This window comes from Embiotoca jacksoni, unplaced genomic scaffold (assembly GCF_022577435.1).
Source record: "Embiotoca jacksoni isolate LCO1_2020_lvr unplaced genomic scaffold, fEmbJac1.0.p SCAF_12, whole genome shotgun sequence".
NCBI classification, from domain to species: domain Eukaryota; kingdom Metazoa; phylum Chordata; class Actinopteri; family Embiotocidae; genus Embiotoca; species Embiotoca jacksoni.
The window spans coordinates 6,666,793-6,687,781 of NW_027185252.1; the positions used below are offsets into that span (position 1 = coordinate 6,666,793).

The following is a 20,989-nucleotide window of genomic DNA, read 5'->3' on the forward strand; positions in this document are numbered from 1 at the left end:
TTTACGTTGCTTTTAAATGATCACATATCGCACATTGTTGGCCTGCCTTTATGCCACACTGTTTTTCACTAATTTTTGGTTACACATGTTGAATCAGTTGTGCTTGAACGTAGTGTGCGCAAATGCTTTACCACGCTTACAATGCTGCATAAGATTTCCTGTTGTATTTCAGAAATTTAAGTTTGTGTTTGTTCATCCTGATAGTCCCAGAGTTGTGTAAGAATATAAACGAAAACTGTCATTCAGTAGCAGCAAAGGAACAATAGAACCAGAACATCAGATACACTACATTGCTCCAAACAGGTTTAAATACCCTGTTTATTTTGTTTAGTGATTGAATATAGTCTTGTTTGTAAGAGTTTCTACGGTGACCAGTGCTTTCAGTGTTAGAATATGTGGGGTTTCCAAGGAAGAACCATTTTATTTATATGTCTCAAGCCAAGTTTGTGGTGTTTTATGTTCTAAATGAAATGAAAATGTGTTGGGTTTTTTTTTTTTTTTTTTTTACAATAAAGACTGTTTTATTGATTTGAAGTTAATAAACTGTCCTGCTGCAGTTTGTATGGGTGGGTGGGTGGGTGTGATTTTGGGAGGTGGGGTGTGTGTGTGTGTGTGTGTGTGTGTGTGTGGGGGGGGGTGTTAAGGCGTCACGTGACTGTCCGGTACTAATGATAACGTCGTTTGTTCCGTCTGTGGCAACCAGGGCCAGACTGTCTGTCAGGTCGGGAGGAAGGACAAGGGCAAGCGTGAGAGACTCGAGAGAGAGACAGAGAGACAGAAGCAGCAGCTCGGAGAAAAGAGAGTCAGGAAACTATCCCGTCCTCAGCGTTATACTTAACAGCCTAAAGGATAACACGCATTTCGGTTTCGAGGGAAGAAAAAGTACCGGCACAATGATGATGACCCAGGTGGAGACCATGGTGCACTATGATAACGGCTACGAGGAAGTGTACATGATGCAGGAGGACGAGTGGGACAGGGACATGTTGCTGGACCCTGCCTGGGAACAACAGCAGAGGAAAGTATGTCAAATAAAAATCACCAGGTTTTAAATGAAAAAAAAAAAAAAGAAGTATACTATCTGTGATAGATACAGAGGAAGAAATTGTGCCAGTGTTGTTACTCAAAATAATATCAGACGTAAATGTTTTTTTAAAGTTGAAAAACGTTGACATATAAAATCTTTCAATTATTTGCTTATTCAGTATCGGGCTACATACTTTTACAAAAAAAAAAAAAAAAAAAAAAAAGTTTTAACTAATGTAAAGTAGACCACAGCAAATAGCTAAGCTTCCGGTCGGAATTTTCAAAATAATACTGCTGTTGGCGATTCCCAAGGAGCGTTAAACAATAAACGTGGCTAAAGGATGAAACAATTTTTCATATAAATAATGCGTGGAAGACATTTTTCCCTGTATGATTACTGGTTTATATGCGTTGGTAGGTGTAGCTCACATGAGCAAGATACACCACAAAGCAGCTGATACTAATCGTTGCTAGCGATAGTCCCTATCGTTGACACTGACATAAAGCCTTATCTTCCTGCAATTAGGTGGAGAACGGGATATATCTATCTCTGAATTTGAACCGGATTGAACTCGAACATTTAGAAAGAGGAGATATCATAATAGTCGAACGAAGTCGAAGTGACGTCTCTTCGTCCGTCGGAGCCTTCGCGCGTAGTTTTACTTTGAAAGACAAGCGGACGGTAACATCCGGCGTGGTCGCAGCTGCGTTGCTGCAAACTTTTGATAACAGCCCCGGTGTCGAGGAAGGGGAGGCTTGACGGACGGATGCGGTGGGTACCGAGCTAACAATAGTCGTGCCTTCCAGCGGCTCTCCAGACTGCTGCCTCTCCGCCGATACGCGCGGAATGCGAGCTGTCAACAGATGCTTCAAACACACGATGACGCTCTCGGGATTAGAATGGACGCTGCATCTAATTTTAACCTCGCGACCAAAAGGCATTATAGTAGGGTTAATCCGGTGTCCTTGGTGGGTGGTGGTGGTGGGTGGGTGGGGTGGGGGATTCTTTTGTTTATAGAAACCACGCAGAAATATCGCACCGGCACCGGCTCAGCTCAATATAGCCTCGGCCTCCCACACTTGACAGTTGGTTTTAGAGCTTTAAAAGTTGGCTCGGGCCTTAAAACTTGCAGCTCTTTGCACAACTGGAGGCCATCAAACTCCGTGCCCTCCGCAAACCTCCCAGCGGCCCCCGGAGGGATGACAAAACGGTGTATTTTTGGTAACGCAAGGCAGCAGCATGACATACATACGCATGTCCTTTCCCGGTGTTTATCTTTTTTTTTTTTTGTTTAATTGAATTTGGAGATGAAGGGATCATTGGAGAGCGGTTTGGGTCTGTTAGAGCAGCTGTTCAAAAATGATCAGGATTGATACACTGATGGTTGCAGACAGTAACACTAATGTCGGGTGACGAAATTGCTTTGTGCCCCACCTCGCCAGAGAGTTTTTTGGGTGTCACTTTTTGTCTTTTTTTTTTTTTTTCATGGTGCGATGGGCCTATATCAAATCCTGCTACCTGTCATTAACTCTCCTGTAGTGGATATTGTCGTGACGATGCTTATGAACCCCTTTTGGATCTATTACCTGAGTCCGTCAGGTTTATCAAGAATATTGATGAAGCCTTCAGTGCATATTCATGTTATAGAGACAGAGCCAAGTCTGCACTGCCAAGGGTGCTGTGTGTTATTAAGTAAAAGTGCCAAAGTGTCAAGTAATGAATATGGTCATTTAAATTAAATTGAAGTCAGAATGAAAGAAGTTTCTGACAATATGATCGACTGTCGAGGATCGGTCTTTCCAACATGTCAAACATCCTGTTCGCATTTTTTTTCTTTCTTCATCCTTCTGGACACAGCCTGCCAGCCTCTGACCCGGTGAGGCTCCTAAAGGCATCGGTCAGTTCTGGGACAGGATTGGTCCTCGCTGGATGTGATTCATGATTATTTTTAGCTTTAATCGTCACTGGGCAGTAGTGCCGGAGAGGGCGGAGGGGGATTGGGGCTTGGAAAGTGGGTAGTAGAGTTCCAGGACTGTGGCCGAGTCAAATTTGGAGGAGCAGCCGGCCACGTTTTTTAACAATAACGGCAGCAGTTCAATGTCACTTACACCCTGGGGTCTCGCTCGGTGTGGAATGTGATGGCCTTTACACTAAAGCCTGTATTATTCTGCTTTTGTGCCAGCACCCAGGGGGGAAGCCTGAGTGACTGGCTGCCCACTCTATATGTAGTCTGGGTGTAAGGATGTCTTAGAAGCAGGGGTGGAAAATGTGCTAAAATATCTCCCTCAAGTAATGTCACTTTACTGAATTCATATATTCGCAGATAGAAGTACAGTTGTACAAATGCACTCATGTCAAAGGTAAAAGTAGCTCGTTTGAAATGATCTTTTGTGCTTTTTCTTCTATATTCTAAAGGGACAGATTTATTTTATACTATTCAAAAAGTGGCCAAAAAATGTGCTAAAAATGCAAAACAAAAATGACGCGAAAAGTGAAAGGAGCAAAAAGTAAAGAAGCGTGTGCATCTCCCAATAACTCTATAATATACATGTTGAAATATACCATGAGCATCATACTCTCATCAGTGACCTTAAAAGTACTTAAAACAGTTGGAGGGTAAAAGAGGAACATGCCATCAGGAAGTGTAGCAGCCACTTAGCGTACATTACAGAGCACTGTTTTTGTGTGGCTTCATTATGTGCTTATCAGCTCATTGATTTACACACCTACAAACATGGAAACTTTGTTTCTAGCTGATGACAGCATGTTATTTTAAATATTTTTTTTTAAATTTTTATTGTGGCAGAAGTAAACATTTACGACACTGACAGTTCCATGTATTCATCCTCGTGACATATCCTTCAAATGACTTTAAATGAGAATCTTTATCGCTCCCATCCTTCATCCATTCCTGCCTGTCTTCATGCCTCGGCCCAGTAACGAATGCGACCTGGAAGAACAGCATACATGTACTGTGATAGAGCTATCTCCCTGCAGCTGCAACATATCAACATGTCATATTGCAAGTAGCAAAATAGTGACAGAAAGTGACGCAAGAGGAAAACTTGTCCAGTATCCACGTGACATTTTCGCTCGTGTTGACGCGGCCAGACGTTTTGACGTTTCTCGTCCCGGCCTCTTATCGTGAGGCACAGCAGAGCGGTCTAAATTTAACACCTTATATCAGACGGAATGCGCTCTGTGGTCGGCTCCCAGCTTTCATCCTTGCACCGCTGAGCGATCGCGAACTCGGCTGCTGGCTATTAAGAGACTTTATAAAAATAGGAGAAAGACGATGATCCTGTTAACTTGATTTACAGTATTCCAGTACTCCCCAAATGGAGTGCATTTGTTCTGATGGGGGTTATCTATGTGACTATAGGAGGAAAAGTTGACATTGGACATTACTGGGTCACTGAAGGTTAACCTAAAAAAAAAAAAAATGTAGCACTGGTCATAGAGGTCAACATCGATTTGGTGTATCGTCTTGTTAAGCTGTCAAATGCCTGAGTTTGTTTAGGTTTACCGTAGCGAGGACTGTCATGCTCATAGTGTAAACCGCATACTGCCGCATTTTATCGAATCCCTTTCCTGTCAGACCTTCACAGCCTGGTGTAACTCCCACCTGAGGAAAGCTGGTACTCAAATTGAAAACATTGAGGAGGACTTCAGGAATGGATTGAAACTCATGCTGCTTCTGGAAGTTATCTCAGGTCAGAGCATTATAGGACGATATTTCCTTCAAAGTTCCATGTTTTCTTGCTTCCGTGTTTCATTGAGCCTGTCGTTTGATATTCCGCTTGCAGGAGAGAGGTTACCCAAGCCAGACAGAGGGAAGATGCGGTTTCACAAGATTGCTAATGTCAACAAAGCGCTGGAGTTCATCACGAGTAAAGGAGTGAAACTGGTCTCCATTGGAGCTGAAGGTACCCAAACTCTTCTGTTTTTAATTTACAGGAGTCCATCATCATTAGCGTAGTGCTGCTGGAGCACACAAGGCTCTTTTGTTTCTTCAAATGAGAAAGTAAAATGTTCAACGTTCATTTGATTCATTCCCGTTTGTCCTATTTAATTTACTGCATTACGCTGTTAATACAAATTAAACACTTCCTGTGTCTGTTTCAAATGAAAAGCCCTCAAGGGGTTCAGCAGGCAGACCGTTCGGTTTTTTTTTAACAAGTCTTTTAATCTGAAACATTTGCAGAAACGTCTTGTGACTGAAATTGGACAATCGCTCTTTAGATGAGTAATTCAAAAGCATCATTATTTTGTTCACTTAATTAGATAAAGATATACATTATTGACAGCTCTATGTAGGAACAGTGGTTACGTAACCTCAGGGATGAGGCCACAACTTAACCGTGCGCACGCCTGTGTGTGTGCTCGTGTGCACGCGTGACCAAAAAGCCAAAAGCAGCTCTACACCGGTATCGATAAGAGACCCACGCATATTAATTCATGTGCATCTATCGAAGCAGACGTCTGAGCGTTAGGTTTAGGTTTAGGTTTAGGATTCGTTCCCATATTCAACTACAAATGGATTATAGCAGGGATTATTTTTTGGCATTTCAGAAATTGTGGATGGGAATGTAAAGATGACTCTGGGAATGATCTGGACTATCATCCTCCGCTTCGCCATTCAAGACATATCTGTGGAAGGTGAGATCATCAATACAAAAATGTAAATCTTCCTAGATTTTGATAGACGACGTGTCCAAAGAAGGTAGAAACATCTGGACAAGCATACTGTATCACTGAATAAAATGTAAATTCCAGACTCATAAGAAAAATGAGGTATTTATTTACTTCGGGAGGAACAAGTTTTATGATACATCAGTGCATAGAATTGCTGTTTATCATGTGACAAAAAGAAACCTCTGACAGCATGTTTAAATCTCATGAATTCACTTTTTCCTCAGAAACATCTGCTAAGGAAGGTCTTCTCCTGTGGTGTCAAAGAAAGACGGCCCCCTACAGGAATGTCAATGTCCAAAACTTCCATGTCAGGTAAGTGATGCTCATTGGCCGCTAATTGGTTATAGTGAAAGTTTACATGATTCATAGCTAATCTAGGTCCTCTCAATCTCTACAGTCATGTCATATCACAGTAATGTAGTGTTTTTTTTTAATTTATTTATAGTGAATCAGTTCCCCAGAGAGCATTATGGCAGTAGTAAGGTTTTCCCGAAGCTGACCTTAAATAATACAGAATATGAAGACTTGAGAATAGCAGCAGTGAAATGCTGCCACTGAGCGCTGTTGCACCATTGCTTGTTAATGCTGGGACTGGACCCCACAACTTTCATCTCTTTGAACTGACATGTTGGTTCTCTCTGCTCGGCCCGTGAAGCTGGAAGGATGGCCTGGCCTTCTGCGCCCTGATTCATAGACACAGACCCGACCTGCTCGACTACTCTAAGCTCAACAAGGTGTCGTGTGGTTTCACTCATAACCAGGATGCTGTGTTGCAGCCCCGCACACTAACACACCGATTCCATACAGTGTGAACTGATAACATGACATACACAGTGAAAACAGAATAACAGCAACTTGGGCTACTTTTTATAGTGTGTTGATTCATTTTGAAACACCGAATAAAAAGTAGTCTGTGTCTTGGACTAGAGGTATATGCCATCTTTTTTTTTTTTTTAACCATTTCCTCTTTCCTCTGCTAATAACACCTGCAGTTCCCACCTGGCTGCTTATTTGACGAAGTAATGTATAAGTTTTAGTGTTGGATCCAGGGATGATTACAGGAGCAGCTCCATGATGTTTACAGGGTAAATGATTTGAACTGAAGTAAGTTGTCTATGGGAAATCTACTCTGTTGTGCAATTAGTGTGTGTTATTTAGCTAATGGTTATAATGACACATTAATGTATGGATGTGTTTCTTCTTCACAGTAAAATGCTTTCATTTTAAGTGCATTCATTTAGTCCCATCTCATGCTTCATTATTCTTAAGTAAAGCACTTTACACAATTTTATCCTAATTATCTTGAAAAAGGCAGCTGCTTTTATTCTTAAATCTTCTTTGTGCATCCTGCTGAGCCTATTACGAGATTGGATTGAATGGTGGAGATATGTGACCCACCCAGAAGTGACTTGACTTTTGTCATGTATTTTTAGAACCTCTACAATGTTGAGTATATCAGTGTGCGCAACACATACTTGAGCTTTAAGTGTTTTTGGGTGAAAATCCACATCTAGATTATTTTATTTTATTGTTTGGTAGATGACCAGGATTCTCAGTGTTTCTGCATTAACAGATGAGGGCTTCAGTGAGCTGCTTATTTACTGCTTTTTGCAGAGCTATAGAGCACAGCTGACAGCCCTCCTGTGACGGCCAAGTAACAATAATACACAAGTAAATCATCCTGGAAAAAGGTGCTGTCTCAGCCAGATGGAAAGGTCACCGCTGCCGTAGGATAATTCGAGGCCACTGCCAAGTCAGGTTTTGTAGAAAACTGTTTTTGTTCTTGTTAAGTCTCTGACAATAGAGATTTTATCTGTGAGATTTAATAATCATTTCATCCAACGAATGAACTAAATTGAAAAAAAAAAAAGAAGAAGTCAGACCATGTATCCATGTGAGCCTGCATAGCTGACCTCATACAGGAAGCCAAATGTGAACCGAGACTGTACATGTATTGCAGGGGAACACCACGGCTGGATACGAAGAGTGACATTTCCATTTGTTTTGGAAACAGAGACACTTCTCGGCACACAACTCAGTGGCCTGACTCAGAGTTGACTCTGAATAGTCATGGAAACATGAGCCTAGTCCCTGCAGAGCTCAGGCTTAGCTTTACCTCTGCTATTGTCCATGCTGTCACGTCAGTGTTCCCCAGTTAGAGGCTGCCAGTCCTCATAAAAGTCAGGAAGATGTCCATGAAATGCAGAGATGCGGAGATGAAATGCAGATTAGTCAAATCACAAGTATCTCTTCATGGATTGTATCAGTTTTCATACTTAGGGAAGTCTATTCAAAGTATAAGTGACAATGCACAAACACAACATACATTATACTACAATATACTTTTCCTATCAATTGCCTTTCCCTCACTCTTTTTATGTTTTTGACATACTTATTCACACACTCGGTCACACCTCAGCTTTCCAGTTTTGCTCACGCTGGCTGGAGACAGTTGCATTTTGCGGCAGGCAGCTGTTTAGTCTGGCTCCAGGTGAGCAAGTTTGTGAAGCTTAGAGTGCTAAAGCCTGCTGAGAAAGCTCTGGTCAGGGGCGCACACACACACACACACACACACACACACACACACACACACACACACACACACGCACACACACACAAAAGGCTTGGGGTATCCTTCCATCCATCCCATCAGTCTGGCGTCCATCTCTCCGTCCTACACTGGATCTGTGAGCAGTTGGGCCTGTCATGTAGTGTGCCATCCCACACCACCCCCTATAGAACAGCGGTACAGCGATAAGGGACAATAGCAGCAGCATGATAGCATGATCCCTTTTCCCCACTGCACTCTCACTGACTACCCCATTAGCAGCGGAGGGTTCACTGTCAGCTGTTGGCCTAATGCACCACTCCCACTCTGTTGAACCAGTTTTCTCCTGTCACTTGTGTGAGAACAGAAATGTATTTGATTAAAATTTTCATATTTAGAAAATATATGAGGTATATTATAGCAGTGAAAGGTTTGCTTGAGTGATATATTTGTTAATTTATTTAATAGCCGATTCATTTATGACCTTTTCAAATACAAATCATAACGGATTAGTCATTTAGGTTAATTATGTAGTAAAAACATCTGATGGTAACAGATCATGGACAAAAAAATGTATTGCCTTTGTCATCATCTTTCACCTCCAAGTTATCAATTTGACACGCTACAGGCTTAAATGCTTGAAAAAAAATTGCTATAAATAATCATGAGTAGTTTTTCTCAGATAAAAAAATTCAGAACTGTAATGGATTTGGAAAAATTAGTCCCTAACACTTGACTTTCCTGTAAAGAGGTGATGCTTCGAAAGGCCAGCTAAATCTCCAATAATCAGCATATCTCCCTAATAATTATTCAGCTCATGTGAAAACTAGAAAATGTCAATGTTTTTTTTTATTTTTCCTAAAACTATTCGATAGATCTTCGAGTGATATTAAATGTGCATGTAGAGTACGTGACCAGGGAATATAGTGTGTCGTCCATAGCTTGGAGATCAGTGCAGTGGTATTTTAAGTCCGGCATTGGTGAGCAGTGATGTAGATTTGTGTTTCTTTATTTAGGATGATCCTCTGGGGAACCTGAACTTGGCTTTTGACATAGCTGAGAAACACCTGGACATTCCCAAAATGCTGGACGCAGAAGGTAATGTTTCATGGAGCACAGTAAACACACAGTAGTAGTTTTCTAATCAACATTTTTTTGCTTTCTCGTGTACTGTTGTGAAACATTTGTATTTCCTGTGAAAAGTAGTCTCTGTGAAAAGTGTTTCAGTCATTATAAGTCATTACGTGATAATCTCCATGTATATTTACAGTGCATTTCTGGAGATTAACCACTTATCTGAAACAAATCAAAATATATAGCAAAATATACTTTAAATATATGTTGGGTTTCTATCTTCTACTCTCCAAATTAGCCATAGTTTCCACTTATTTCATATTTTCTCTCCCACCTGGACATCTCCTCCCTCTTCATAACCCTACTCTAACCTTTCAGATATCATCAACACCCCCAAGCCTGATGAGAGAGCCATCATGACCTACATGTCCTGCTTCTACCATGCTTTTGCCGGGGCCGAGCAGGTACAGAAGTTGAAACTACCCTTTTACCAATTTATATCTGAGAACACAGTCAGGTGCAGAAATGTATTGTCAGTTTGATTTTGACATGCCATGTTACTCAACAGACATGTTGTGAGGATAATGTTCTGTGATGTATTAAAAAAGACTCAGCATGACCCGCTGTCTTACTTTGCTGATTTAATGACATGATTCTCGTGCTCTGTGCTCTCAGGCCGAGACGGCTGCCAACAGGATCTGTAAGGTGTTGGGTGTAAACCAAGAGAATGAGAAACTGATGGAGGAGTATGAGAGACTGGCCAGTGAGGTAAAGTTCTTTAAAAACAATATGACGATGACACTGTGATGACACACTGTGAAATTAATGTGCATCACGCTCCATGAAAGTAGTTCAAAGTAGAAGTAGAAACTCAAGTTTAGGTTAAAAACCGTCTTTCTTTGCATCCCATTTCTGTTGCGAGCTGAGACCTGTCCGCTGAAAAAGTCAATTACTCATCACGGTCTATGTTAAAATGGAGCTCTGTAGCCTTTCCGCTTGTTCCCATGTTGTCCGTGTGTTTCCCAGTTGTTGGAGTGGATCCGCCGCACCACGCCCTGGCTGGAGAACCGGACCCCAGAGAAGACCATGTCAGAAATGCAGCGGAAGCTGGAGGACTTCAGGGACTACAGACGCCAGCACAAGCCCCCGAAGGTGCAGGAGAAGTGCCAGCTGGAAATTAACTTCAACACCCTGCAGACCAAGTTGCGCATCAGCAATCGCCCTGCCTTTATGCCCTCTGAGGGGAAGATGGTATCTGTAAGTCGCAACTGCAAATTCTTCCTCTGATTATTAATAACCGTCAAAGAAGTGTTTGTGATTGTGGGCACCACTGTTTGGATCACGTCTTATGGCAAATGCTTTTGTGGTTCAATGTTAGTCGGGAGTAAGGACAACCAAGCATTCATACTGTACCATTGGAGAGTTATTAGCTTTACCCTTTTTCCGACCCTAAATAAAAGTTACCGAAATAATATTATTATTTGGAAACAATTCAAATTTTTCACTTTCATTGTGTTAACAGGACATAGCCAGTGCATGGCAGGGCCTGGAGCAGGCCGAGAAAGGCTTCGAGGAGTGGCTTCTTACAGAGATCCGCAGGCTTGAGAGGCTGGACCACCTGGCAGAAAAGTTTCGCCAAAAAGCCACCAATCACGAGAACTGGGCCAGTGGTCAGTTTTAGTTGTACATTTAACTTTTACTCTGTTGTCATGCTTGCTCTTTTGTTTCCCGGTTTGATATATAGGGGCTGCATGTTTAGCTGTTCATCTCAACTTTGTTTATCTCCGGCCATCTATATTTCTGCTTCTGAGTCTGATTTTCATTGTTCAAGTGTTTTATTTAACCCCGGGGTTTATTTAGACTTGTTCCTAATGACATGTAATTGTCGGTTTTAGAGTCTGTCCAATGCAATCAGCTGGTAGTGGAAAGCAACTGGCCATTTTCTACATCTGGCAGTGACCAAATAAGGCCTGGGTTGATATCTAACCTACTAATTACCTCAAATTACTTTTCTCTTATGTGATACTCAGGTAAAGAACTGATCCTCTCCCAGACGGACTATGAAACGGCCACCCTGACGGAAATCAGAGCATTGCTGCGAAAACACGAGGCCTTTGAGAGTGACTTGGCAGCCCACCAGGACAGAGTGGAGCAGATTGCTGCCATTGCACAGGAACTGAAGTAAGTACTTCCTACACCAGATGTTTGCAGTGGTGTGTCATGGAGAGCAAGGAGGGGGGAAATAATAACAAAGTCAGCCCATGCAATCTTGTTTTCTCTTTCTCTTTAAATATTATTTAAATATTATTTTAGGCTGGAGACACTGTATAACCTACAGGAGGGATGTCCTGGCTAAATTATGAAATGTGCACAACACTACACTGCACACATAGAAATGCTATAGTTCAAAGGTCCTAAAAGGATCTGTTTTGCTTTCTTTACCCACATTTTAGCACAAAAAATTATTTTGAACAAAATTAATTGACCGTATCTAAACAAACATTTTTAATCACGTCGGAACCACTACAGGTCAGGACGGAGGTTAGATATTGATCATAGGTATTCTCAGTTAAGAGCCTATCACTCCAGGAAAAAGGTTTGGTTCACAGGCATGCCGAGGTTCTCAATCAGCAGTCAATCAGAGACACCTGTGTGTCGTTACCTTCTCACTCTGGGATTGGCCACAGTATATTTCCGGTTTCACATTTAACCGTCTCTCTGAAAGAAGAAGACCATGGTTCAACTGACAAGCTAAATGGCTCCTCTGGTTTTTGCAAGGTAAGCAATGCCTAAATTACCACGTTTGTGTGGACATTTTTAATTATTATTTATGGCTTATGGTTTCTTTTAAGGTTTTGACCATGTTGTTCCCTTTTTGCAGCCAGTTGCTCCTCATTGCACTTTTAAGCTGGAATGTCCATTGCTTTCCTGTCAAAGGTAAGACTGTAACTTAACTGAAACTATAAATGCCCTCATGCTCAATTTTTTTTTTTTGTTTTTTTTTGTTTTTTTTGTGTGCTGTTGGCTAATTGACCACATCTTCCCCTCTAGGCAAACACCAACCTAAACCTTCTGTGGTTCGTGGCTTCACAATGGTGCCGCGTCCTGGCTATTATGGTCCACTCTCGGGTGTTTCTGAGCTGCTTGGCAATGACGGCTCACTCCCAGATTTTCCTGCTCCACCTAATGATCTAAATCATCCTGCTGTCTCTTACCTTGTTGACCTGGAAAGAGGAAATCCTGATCCACAAAGCTCTGGTTTAACTCCAGGCATGTTGAATATGGCTTCTGCTTGGGGTCCTGTGGAAGGGTCTACAACTACCTACTCGGTGACCAGCACATCTATGCCTGGCCCTTACGGCATCCCTCCTCCCCCTCTAGCTCAGTATCAGGCAGGTGAGCTCGGCCATTATGAGGGACACTACGCGCAATGGAAACTGAGGAGGTAGGCCGCATGTCACCACCTGGATACCTGGTTAATCCTATATACCCAGCTACAAGCCTGGTGAGTTGACGGACTACACAGCCCACTATGAGCACGGAACAGGGGCGAGGGGAAACGCAGGAACAAGGTTACAGGCCTCGTTATGGTTCTGCTGGGCTTTCAAGTGGTTTTGCATCTGAGGGAAGCGTTGTACAGCCAGTTTCACAGTATCTGATGCCAAATGGCCCAAACCCATACTATGGCCCAAACCTGTTCTACTTCTGCCTGACTGGTCAGCTTCCTCCTGGCACTGTCACACTTCAACACCAACTTTGAGACCAGCAGAAATCACTGGAATGAGACCACAGCCCTGTCATTCAAAGCCAGGTTCCCGGTGGAAGCCAGCAGCAGACCAAGGACTTGCCTAAAGCTTAAATTTTTCAAACGGCTTGAGTAGTTCAGAGTAAAGGTTCATGCAGTTTACTCGTATTTTGAATTGTTCAAGTTGCTTGATGTGAAACTTCAATAAAATTGAGAACTTTACTTTGCATTGGTTTCAAATCAATTAAAAGCCTTCAACTTTGGGAGGGGGTGTGAAATCAAAGTCAAAACTGAAATGAAATATTTTAACTCGTGATGCCATTTTTGGCAGTAGGTTAATTTAACTTTCATGAGTTGACCTGACTTTTCTGGTCTCTAACAAGTAAGTGTAGCCATGCCTGTTGGGTCTAAGCATAGCCTTTTTTTTTTTTTTTTTTTATAATGGATAAAGTGACCGTAAACTAAGATGCAGCTTGCCAAGACAGCTGGGATTGTGCATGTGGCTTATATTTAGTGTTGACTGGAATACATACCCACTGCTTTTGCTCCCTTGTAGTGTTTTTTTTAAAATTGCTTTTGCCCAAAGGCTCTTCAATGCCCTGGTGACTAAATGAAAGATTTTTTTTTACCACAACTCAAGTTGGCACATGCTTTTTATTAAAAAAAAATATTATTTTTTTTCTCCTCAGTGAGCTGGACTTTTATGATGTTGCTGCTGTAAACCAGCGCTGCCAGAGCATCTGTGACTTGTGGGACAAACTGGGAACCCTTACTCAGAAGAGGAGAGAGGCACTAGAGGTAAGGAAAATATTGGCATTTCACTTATGAATAAACCCAGATTAAAATAATTTATTTCCAAGGGTAAGGTGTTAAATAATAGCTGCTGAGATCCTAAAACTTGAAGGATTTCTTTGACTGTTAGGTTACGTTGAGTTCCCACAAGAGTGCGCTAATGTTCCACACAGACCACACAGACCACAATTGCATCCAAAACCAGCTAAAACATGAGCGTAAGCATATTTAGATGTCTGTCAATGACCTGAACGGTGAAGAAACGACTAATTGCTGAAGGGAGATAATTAGATCCCCTCTAAAATCCCTGACCCACATAGAAGGGTGGCGGGGATAAAAGAGAAATAAATATAGAAGTCTGGTCCAGGACGTGAGTGGCTCGAAGCCCACTAGCCACTTCCTCTGATCCACACTGGCCATTCCAGACCTGCAAGTGTTTGAGGGCCTGGGAAAAAGGCCAAGGATTAAATCTGAATGACAGGGACAGAGGTCTGTTTCGGTCCACCCACCACCACCACCACCAAGAACTCTGTCAGGAACAATTAAGTAAGGATGTTTGTTTTGGAATTTGTGAGATGGGGAGATGAAAACTCCTTTTTAAGTCATGATGAAGCCAAATACTGAGCTATGTTTTGATATGACATATTCAGGCTTTAAAAATATACAAAACATGTACGTTGTGTCTTGTGGTCCTTCTCAGCGCACAGATAAACTGCTGGAGACCATTGATCAGTTGTTTCTGGAGTTTGCCAAGAGGTCAGCTCCTTTCAACAACTGGATGGAAGGAGCAATGGAGGATCTGCAGGACATGTTCATAGTGCATACTATTGAGGAGGTCCAGGTAAGCACACATTGCTTACAGAACAGTAGATACTTACTGCAAGTGGTGAGATCACAGTTTTGCTGCTGATATAAAAAAAAAAACAACACAAAAAAACAACACAATTTTTCAATGGGTATTTATACTGCTGCTCTGTATTATAAATATCGATATGGTGCTGAATACTATAGTGTGTGTAATGCTCGGCTGATTTGTCACATCCAAAAGAAAACCCCATAATGTTATCACTAATGACAATATTGAAATTTTAATCAAATTCAAGGATTTCCCTCTTCTACTTGCTCTTCCAGAGTCTAATCGCTGCACATGAGCAGTTCAAAGCCACTCTACCTGTGGCGGATGCAGAGAGACAGGCCATCCTGGGAATTCACAATGAAGTGCAGAAGATTTCCCAGAGCTACGGGATCAAGGCCAACATTATCAACCCTTACAGCACTATCACCACTGAAGAACTGCTGAACAAGTGGGAAAAGGTAGCTACTGGTTTACAATTCACTCACAGACTCCTATAGTAGATTTGGGAATAGTCATTATTCCGATAATGGTTGCCTGCCCAATTAAAAGCATTAATTATAAAAAAAAATTTAAAAAAAAGAATCGAGGAGAGAAGTTTACATTTACCGATAAAGCCAAAAAAAGTGCTGCTGTTACATTTTATCAGAGCTGAATGAGTCGGCACCCAGGGAGGATCTAAAGTGTGTAATCCACAGATATTAACATATATACATGTGTTTAATATGAATGGTTCTTTTCAAGGGGAGTCAGCTTCTCACAATCCCACATAACCCTTCTGTGTGCACATGTATGTGTTGTCTAGGTGAAGAAGCTGGTTCCTCAGAGAGATGGTGCCCTCCAGGAGGAGATGGCACGCCAACATGCCCATGAAAGGCTGAGACGGCAGTTCGCTGCACAGACTAATCTCATTGGACCTTGGATACAGGCCAGGATGGAGGTTTGATAACCGGCTTCATGGGCAATTTCACATTTAATCAAATAAAGACCTAAAATGGAAGATAATTATTTTCAAATGCATTGCACATAAGGGACGTACAATGATGGTGGCTTACCTTATGAGGAGAGTTGAATGTCGCCATGTAAATGTACCAAATATTACGAAACACCTACTATTTTTCCTGACAGAATATCCTCTTCGCCACAGGTAGCTGGATCTCTGCAGTATCAGCTAGCAAACCATCAGATCTTTAGACTAGCATCTTTAGATCTAAATTGGTGCAAATATGAAGTTGACCTTGTTACATGGTACTCTGACAGGAAATTGGGCACTGCTCCTTGGAGATAGGAGGCACCCTGGAGGATCAGATGAACCAGCTGAAGCAATGTGAGCATGTCATTGTTGCTTACAAACCCAACATCGACAAGTTGGAGGGAGACCACCAGCTCATCCAGGAGTCGCTTGTGTTTGATAACAAACACACCAACTACACTATGGAGGTACAGAACAGTGCAAAACACTGTTACAAATATACACATGTCGATGGAGTGAACAGTAGGTGCATCCAACACCAACGCATAACCACTATTCCTTAACATATTCATATACGGGAATTCACAAATGTATGGATATGTTTATCAACATACATTTACATACAGTTTTTACAAATTCAGTATTCATTTAACTGTTCTAGTTGTGTCTTGTTTGTGTTAACATGTCTGCTGTGTCATCACATCAACAGCACATCCGTGTCGGGTGGGAGCTGCTCCTCACAACCATCGCCCGAACCATCAATGAGATCGAGACCCATATCCTGACCCGGGATGCCAAGGGCATCAGCCAGCAGCAGATGAATGAATTCAGGTCCTCTTTCAACCACTTTGACAGGGTACAGCTCTCTACCATTTCACATTACTGGAGTCTCTTTGTGTCCATATAAAGCAATCTCGTTAATTTCAGAAGCAGAAGCCCAGTGTCTAGAGATAGTCCTTTAACTGTGAGCAACAAGTGCTCTATCTGGAGCGCTGTTTGTGTGTAACGTTGTAAATCTGAACCAGCTCCAGGAGCAATATTCTGAAGCTCCGCCTACATTTAATCTCCGGTGATTCCTGATAGAGAGGGCGGATTAAGATTTAACATTTCTTTCTTGGGCATTACAAATTACTGCAAATAACCCATTATAAACAGTAGCTGTTTTTGTGCTGTGGAGTGTTAAGCCATCTTTAACTATATTTTATGCATATTTTCAGTAACTATTATAATCTAGTGAAACTGCATGACTTATTACAGCGTGCTGTTAAATTTATTCAAGCTCCATCTTTAGGAATCCCACAGCCTTTCCATGCCCTTACAGTGCTGGAGTAACAGTGAGGATTAAACACCCAAAAAACTGAAACCTCATCACAAAACTGGCAAAACGCTGCTGTGTCCCGATAAGAATGTTTCGCGTCTGTGGACAACGTCATTGTGACAAATTTTAATCTGTGCATCCAAGTGTAAGTGCAATAGTACAATGACTTTTCTTTTTTTTTTTTTTTTAAAGATCTCACTCCTCATTTATTATGAAATCTACCTCTAATGTCTTAAAGATCAATACTAGTGGAATTAAAAAGCATTCTTCCGTGGTTATTTATTTGAACATACTGTAGTGAAACCCATCTACAGGAATTATCACCTTTGGGAAACACTAGAAAACACTGCATATATCTTTAGGATTCAGCCTCAGAATATTGCTGTCATGTTGGATCCAATATTGACAAGAATTTTGTACAGTATACAATGGATTAAGCTTGTGATTCACTCTTTTCTGTAACCCTTGACTTTCCTTTTGTTCCGTGTGGTGATTCTGAATTTTTATGTTCGGTTGCAGAAGAAGAATGGAGCGATGGAAACGGATGACTTCAGAGCCTGCCTCATCTCAATGGGCTACGACTTGGTATGTTATTTCACATGTGGGTGAACGGGGGTTATAGTATTAGTTGCCTTTGAGTTTATTAGATACATATAGACAGTCTCTTCTTCCATCCGTGCCTTTCTCAGGGAGAGGTGGAGTTTGCCCGCATAATGATACTGGTGGACCCTAATGGTACAGGAATCGTCTCCTTCCAATCTTTCATTGACTTTATGACCAGAGAGACGGCTGATACAGACACTGCCGATCAGGTTGTGGCATCCTTCCGGATCCTGGCAGCTGATAAGGTATGTGTGTGTGGGTTTCAGCTTGTGTGGCTTACTGGCACATGAGCAGCCACTCTAAGCCGACACTAATCTATTCTATTCTAGTCATTACTTCCAAGTATTTGCCACAACATGTTGATTTTAGGATTGACTATTTGTTCATGAACTTGAAATAAAGAGGGGGGGTATTGGCATGAATCTGAAAAAGCGATTTTCTTTCCACCACCACAGCCCTACATACTTGTGGAGGAGCTGAGGAGAGAACTTCCCCCTGAACAAGCAGAGTACTGCATCATGAGGATGCCGCCTTACGCTGGCCATGGAGCACCACCCGGGGCACTAGACTACACCGCCTTCTCCACTGCTCTCTACGGAGAGAGCGACCTTTAACCCGACTAGAAAACCTTTCATCTATCTCTGACCTGTCCCCTTACCTGCCCACCCCCACACTGCCCCGCCCTCCATCTCTTGATGAAATTAAGGAATCTATCATTCAAGGCGGATCAAATATGTTGAATAAATATATATTTATCTGATATATTAATCTGTCTGCAGTCATGCTGAGCATTGTCAAGTTACGTGGACCTCCTCTTGTGTCCTCTTGCATAAAAGATGCCCCCTAAACAAATAGAAATAGCCCACATGAAATTATATTGAGAAATGCTTCAATTCACATATTTGCTTGTGTGTTATGGTATATAAGCACAAAGTAGGATTCTGCAATTAAAGTTGGAGCCAAAAATAGATTACTTGCTAAAGCTCATGCAACAAGGGATCATGGTGGTTCATTAGTTAGTTGTTGAAGTCCTATTTTTTTGGAGCAATGTTGTGTATTGTTTTAATGTTTCCTCAGTGCCTTTTTGTTTTGGGAATAAAATCTTGCGATAAGGCATGTTGAGATGCTTAAAGTGAATTACAGTTTGCTAAAGCAATTACAGCCCCCCTGCAATCTATCAACAAACAGTGGGTTCCCAAAAGGCAAAAAATATGCAGTTCCAACTGAGGAAAAATGGGAAACTACTTGAATGCAAAAGTAAATGTTTACAACTGTTCAGCGCTCTAAAGGCAGAAAACACAGAAGACTAAATGTGCAGTGTTTTCATAAAGAATGTCAAATTAAACTGTTTCTCTGGCAGCAACAAACACACTAATGCTTACATGTGCTGAGAAATAAATATAATAAAAACTAAAAAGCAATGCACAAGAAAGAATCAAAAGATCAAATGTAACTCTGGGTCTCACTAATGTCATCATGGAACACGGTGGATTAACGACAGTTATTTGTCAGTCGTGTACATCAAAATCCTTCATTTACATTGTAGGTTCCCATTTATTTTCGGAGGTAGGCTGCAGTAAACATATAGGATCTTGCTGTATTATACATGTGGGAAAACCATAGTAAAGTGCGGGACGAGGTGATTACATGGCACCCCTGTGTTATGGTTACGTCTTTGATATGTGCTGTATGTTTGATTACCCTTTAGAGTCCTTATTCATTTAGCAAACTGTACTGTCTTTTTATAGATAGTTTAGATACCTGTAAGCACTTTTTAGGTTGTTCCTGCTTGAGGAAATTTTGGCTAGAAAAATACTTGTGTATAAAACGCCATATTTAGCCATCTTTGTATTGTATGCCTTTAATGTGTGTGCCGACTAAATGTTTTCTTTTGTTTTCTTTCCCAATTTTCCAAGTCCTACTTTTTTAGAATTTGAGGTACCTTGAAGCTGAGTCCTGATTTGTCCACAGCTGTTTGGCTACATGTTTCCTGTCAGTATACTCATGTTCTGTACTGTTTTTGAACATGAAATGGAGAGATGAAAGAATTTCCATATTCCATTTTCACATAAATGGACTATATAAAGATATATAGAGTAGTGACAATGATCTAAAAACATTGCTGGTACATCAAACATTTTATGTTCTTGATATGTTCTGGATTTCACACTCATTGGCAATTTGTGAAAAATGCAAAAATATTTTGGGAGTCATTTCTGTGAAGACGATCATTGGCCACTTCACACAGGCTGACTGAACTCGGAGCACACCATTAATTTACTACTCCAATAAATGAAAGCAATTCCCTTTAAAAGAAAATTCTTGATTGAATTCTTGATTTGTTCTATTTTTGGAGGAATAAAAAAAGGTCAACCAATTCAGTAAGTTAAACTTTTTACTTCAGGATATTGGATTCAATAAAATAAACTGCTTGTGACTAATTGAACCATTTATTCAGGATAATCTTTGCTTGATCTTTTGTCTTTCATTTGTAGATTGTTGCCAAAACCCAAAATGCATGATACTGGATCCTGTCACACCTGTTGCCTACTGATTGAAAACAAGGAGCAACAGTAAACAACCTATTCTAAGTTAGGATTTGTTGGCATTATTAGTGGTTGCAAAATAGTGAGTAAACCAGTCTTTTATTTCAATTTATAATCTGTATTTGGTTGTGTGGGTTGTATGGGCATTGCTAGTAGAACTACTTTTCAAGTACAGTGTTGCAAGCCAAGAAGTACTTTGAAATACTTGGAAAGCAAAACCAACCTAATGAAAAAAAAAATAGATTTCTTTTCTGAACTTGAAGTAGTTCAGGCTTAGATAAGTGACATCTGAAATCTCATTACCTCCACTCGATCATATGAAAATGTATGGAAAGAGAGCTTTATTAAATATTTAATGATTTTTTTTTTTCCTTTTTCTTCTTTATTACTGCATCTTAGAGCTAAAAAAATATATCTGAGGATATTGCAGAACAGGTCAATGAATGTAAAAATTCAGAAGCCTTCTTTCTTTGAAGAGCATGAATCTGGTCAGAAAATGTCAGGCCAGTCAACCTGTTACATTATGTAATATCTACTGTGAGAGCGGAATTTCGGTGCAAAGGTGGTATCGAGGAAAGGTCACGTCACCAAAACGGACAAGGACTATCTGGGGAGAATGGATGTATTTAGCCCATTGCGTTTTTCTCTATTGTGCGTACAACTGTAACTTTTGTCCTGATGGTGAGGGGTTCTGTGCAGGGGTCACCAAAAGTATTAGCATTTTTTTTCCAGGACACTGAATACTTAAAAAGCAAATTTCAAGGAAATCCATCAATTCGTTTTCCAGATACAGGGATTAAAGTGTTAGTTAAGTG

General features: G+C 41.1%; 1 protein-coding gene and 1 long non-coding RNA gene across 3 annotated transcripts; both read left to right on the plus strand.

Annotated features, from left to right (window-relative positions):
- Positions 1 to 679: 679 nt before the first annotated feature.
- Positions 680 to 20,508, plus strand: actn2b (actinin, alpha 2b). Of its 2 annotated transcripts, XM_069144470.1 has the most exons (21): positions 680 to 1,022; positions 4,626 to 4,740; positions 4,834 to 4,953; positions 5,600 to 5,686; positions 5,947 to 6,034; positions 6,378 to 6,456; positions 9,287 to 9,368; positions 9,723 to 9,808; positions 10,020 to 10,112; positions 10,371 to 10,601; positions 10,867 to 11,014; positions 11,375 to 11,525; positions 13,779 to 13,887; positions 14,582 to 14,722; positions 15,013 to 15,195; positions 15,540 to 15,674; positions 15,995 to 16,174; positions 16,417 to 16,563; positions 17,545 to 17,610; positions 17,715 to 17,873; positions 18,084 to 20,508. In XM_069144470.1, exons 1-21 carry the CDS (start codon positions 894 to 896, stop codon positions 18,240 to 18,242), a joined length of 2,688 nt encoding a protein of 895 aa, XP_069000571.1. In that variant the 5' UTR covers positions 680 to 893; the 3' UTR covers positions 18,243 to 20,508. The 2 variants fall into 2 exon arrangements, with proteins under 2 accessions (XP_069000571.1, XP_069000570.1); XM_069144469.1 differs by having other exon boundaries at positions 4,626 to 4,953.
- LOC138195239 (uncharacterized) lies at positions 11,536 to 13,732 on the plus strand. The gene is made up of 3 exons (XR_011178003.1): positions 11,536 to 12,122; positions 12,226 to 12,281; positions 12,396 to 13,732. It is a non-coding gene; the product is annotated as an uncharacterized lncRNA (long non-coding RNA).
- Positions 20,509 to 20,989: the final 481 nt, after the last annotated feature.

Bases quoted from the DNA above. Each gene is read 5' to 3' on its own strand.
- actn2b (XM_069144469.1), top strand. From the start codon at position 894: ATGATGATGACCCAGGTGGAGACCATGGTGCACTATGATAACGGCTAC. The intron at 10,113-10,370 runs GTAAAGTTCTTT...TGTGTTTCCCAG, and splicing joins ATGAGAGACTGGCCAGTGAG to TTGTTGGAGTGGATCCGCCG. The intron at 17,874-18,083 runs GTATGTGTGTGT...CCACCACCACAG, and splicing joins GGATCCTGGCAGCTGATAAG to CCCTACATACTTGTGGAGGA.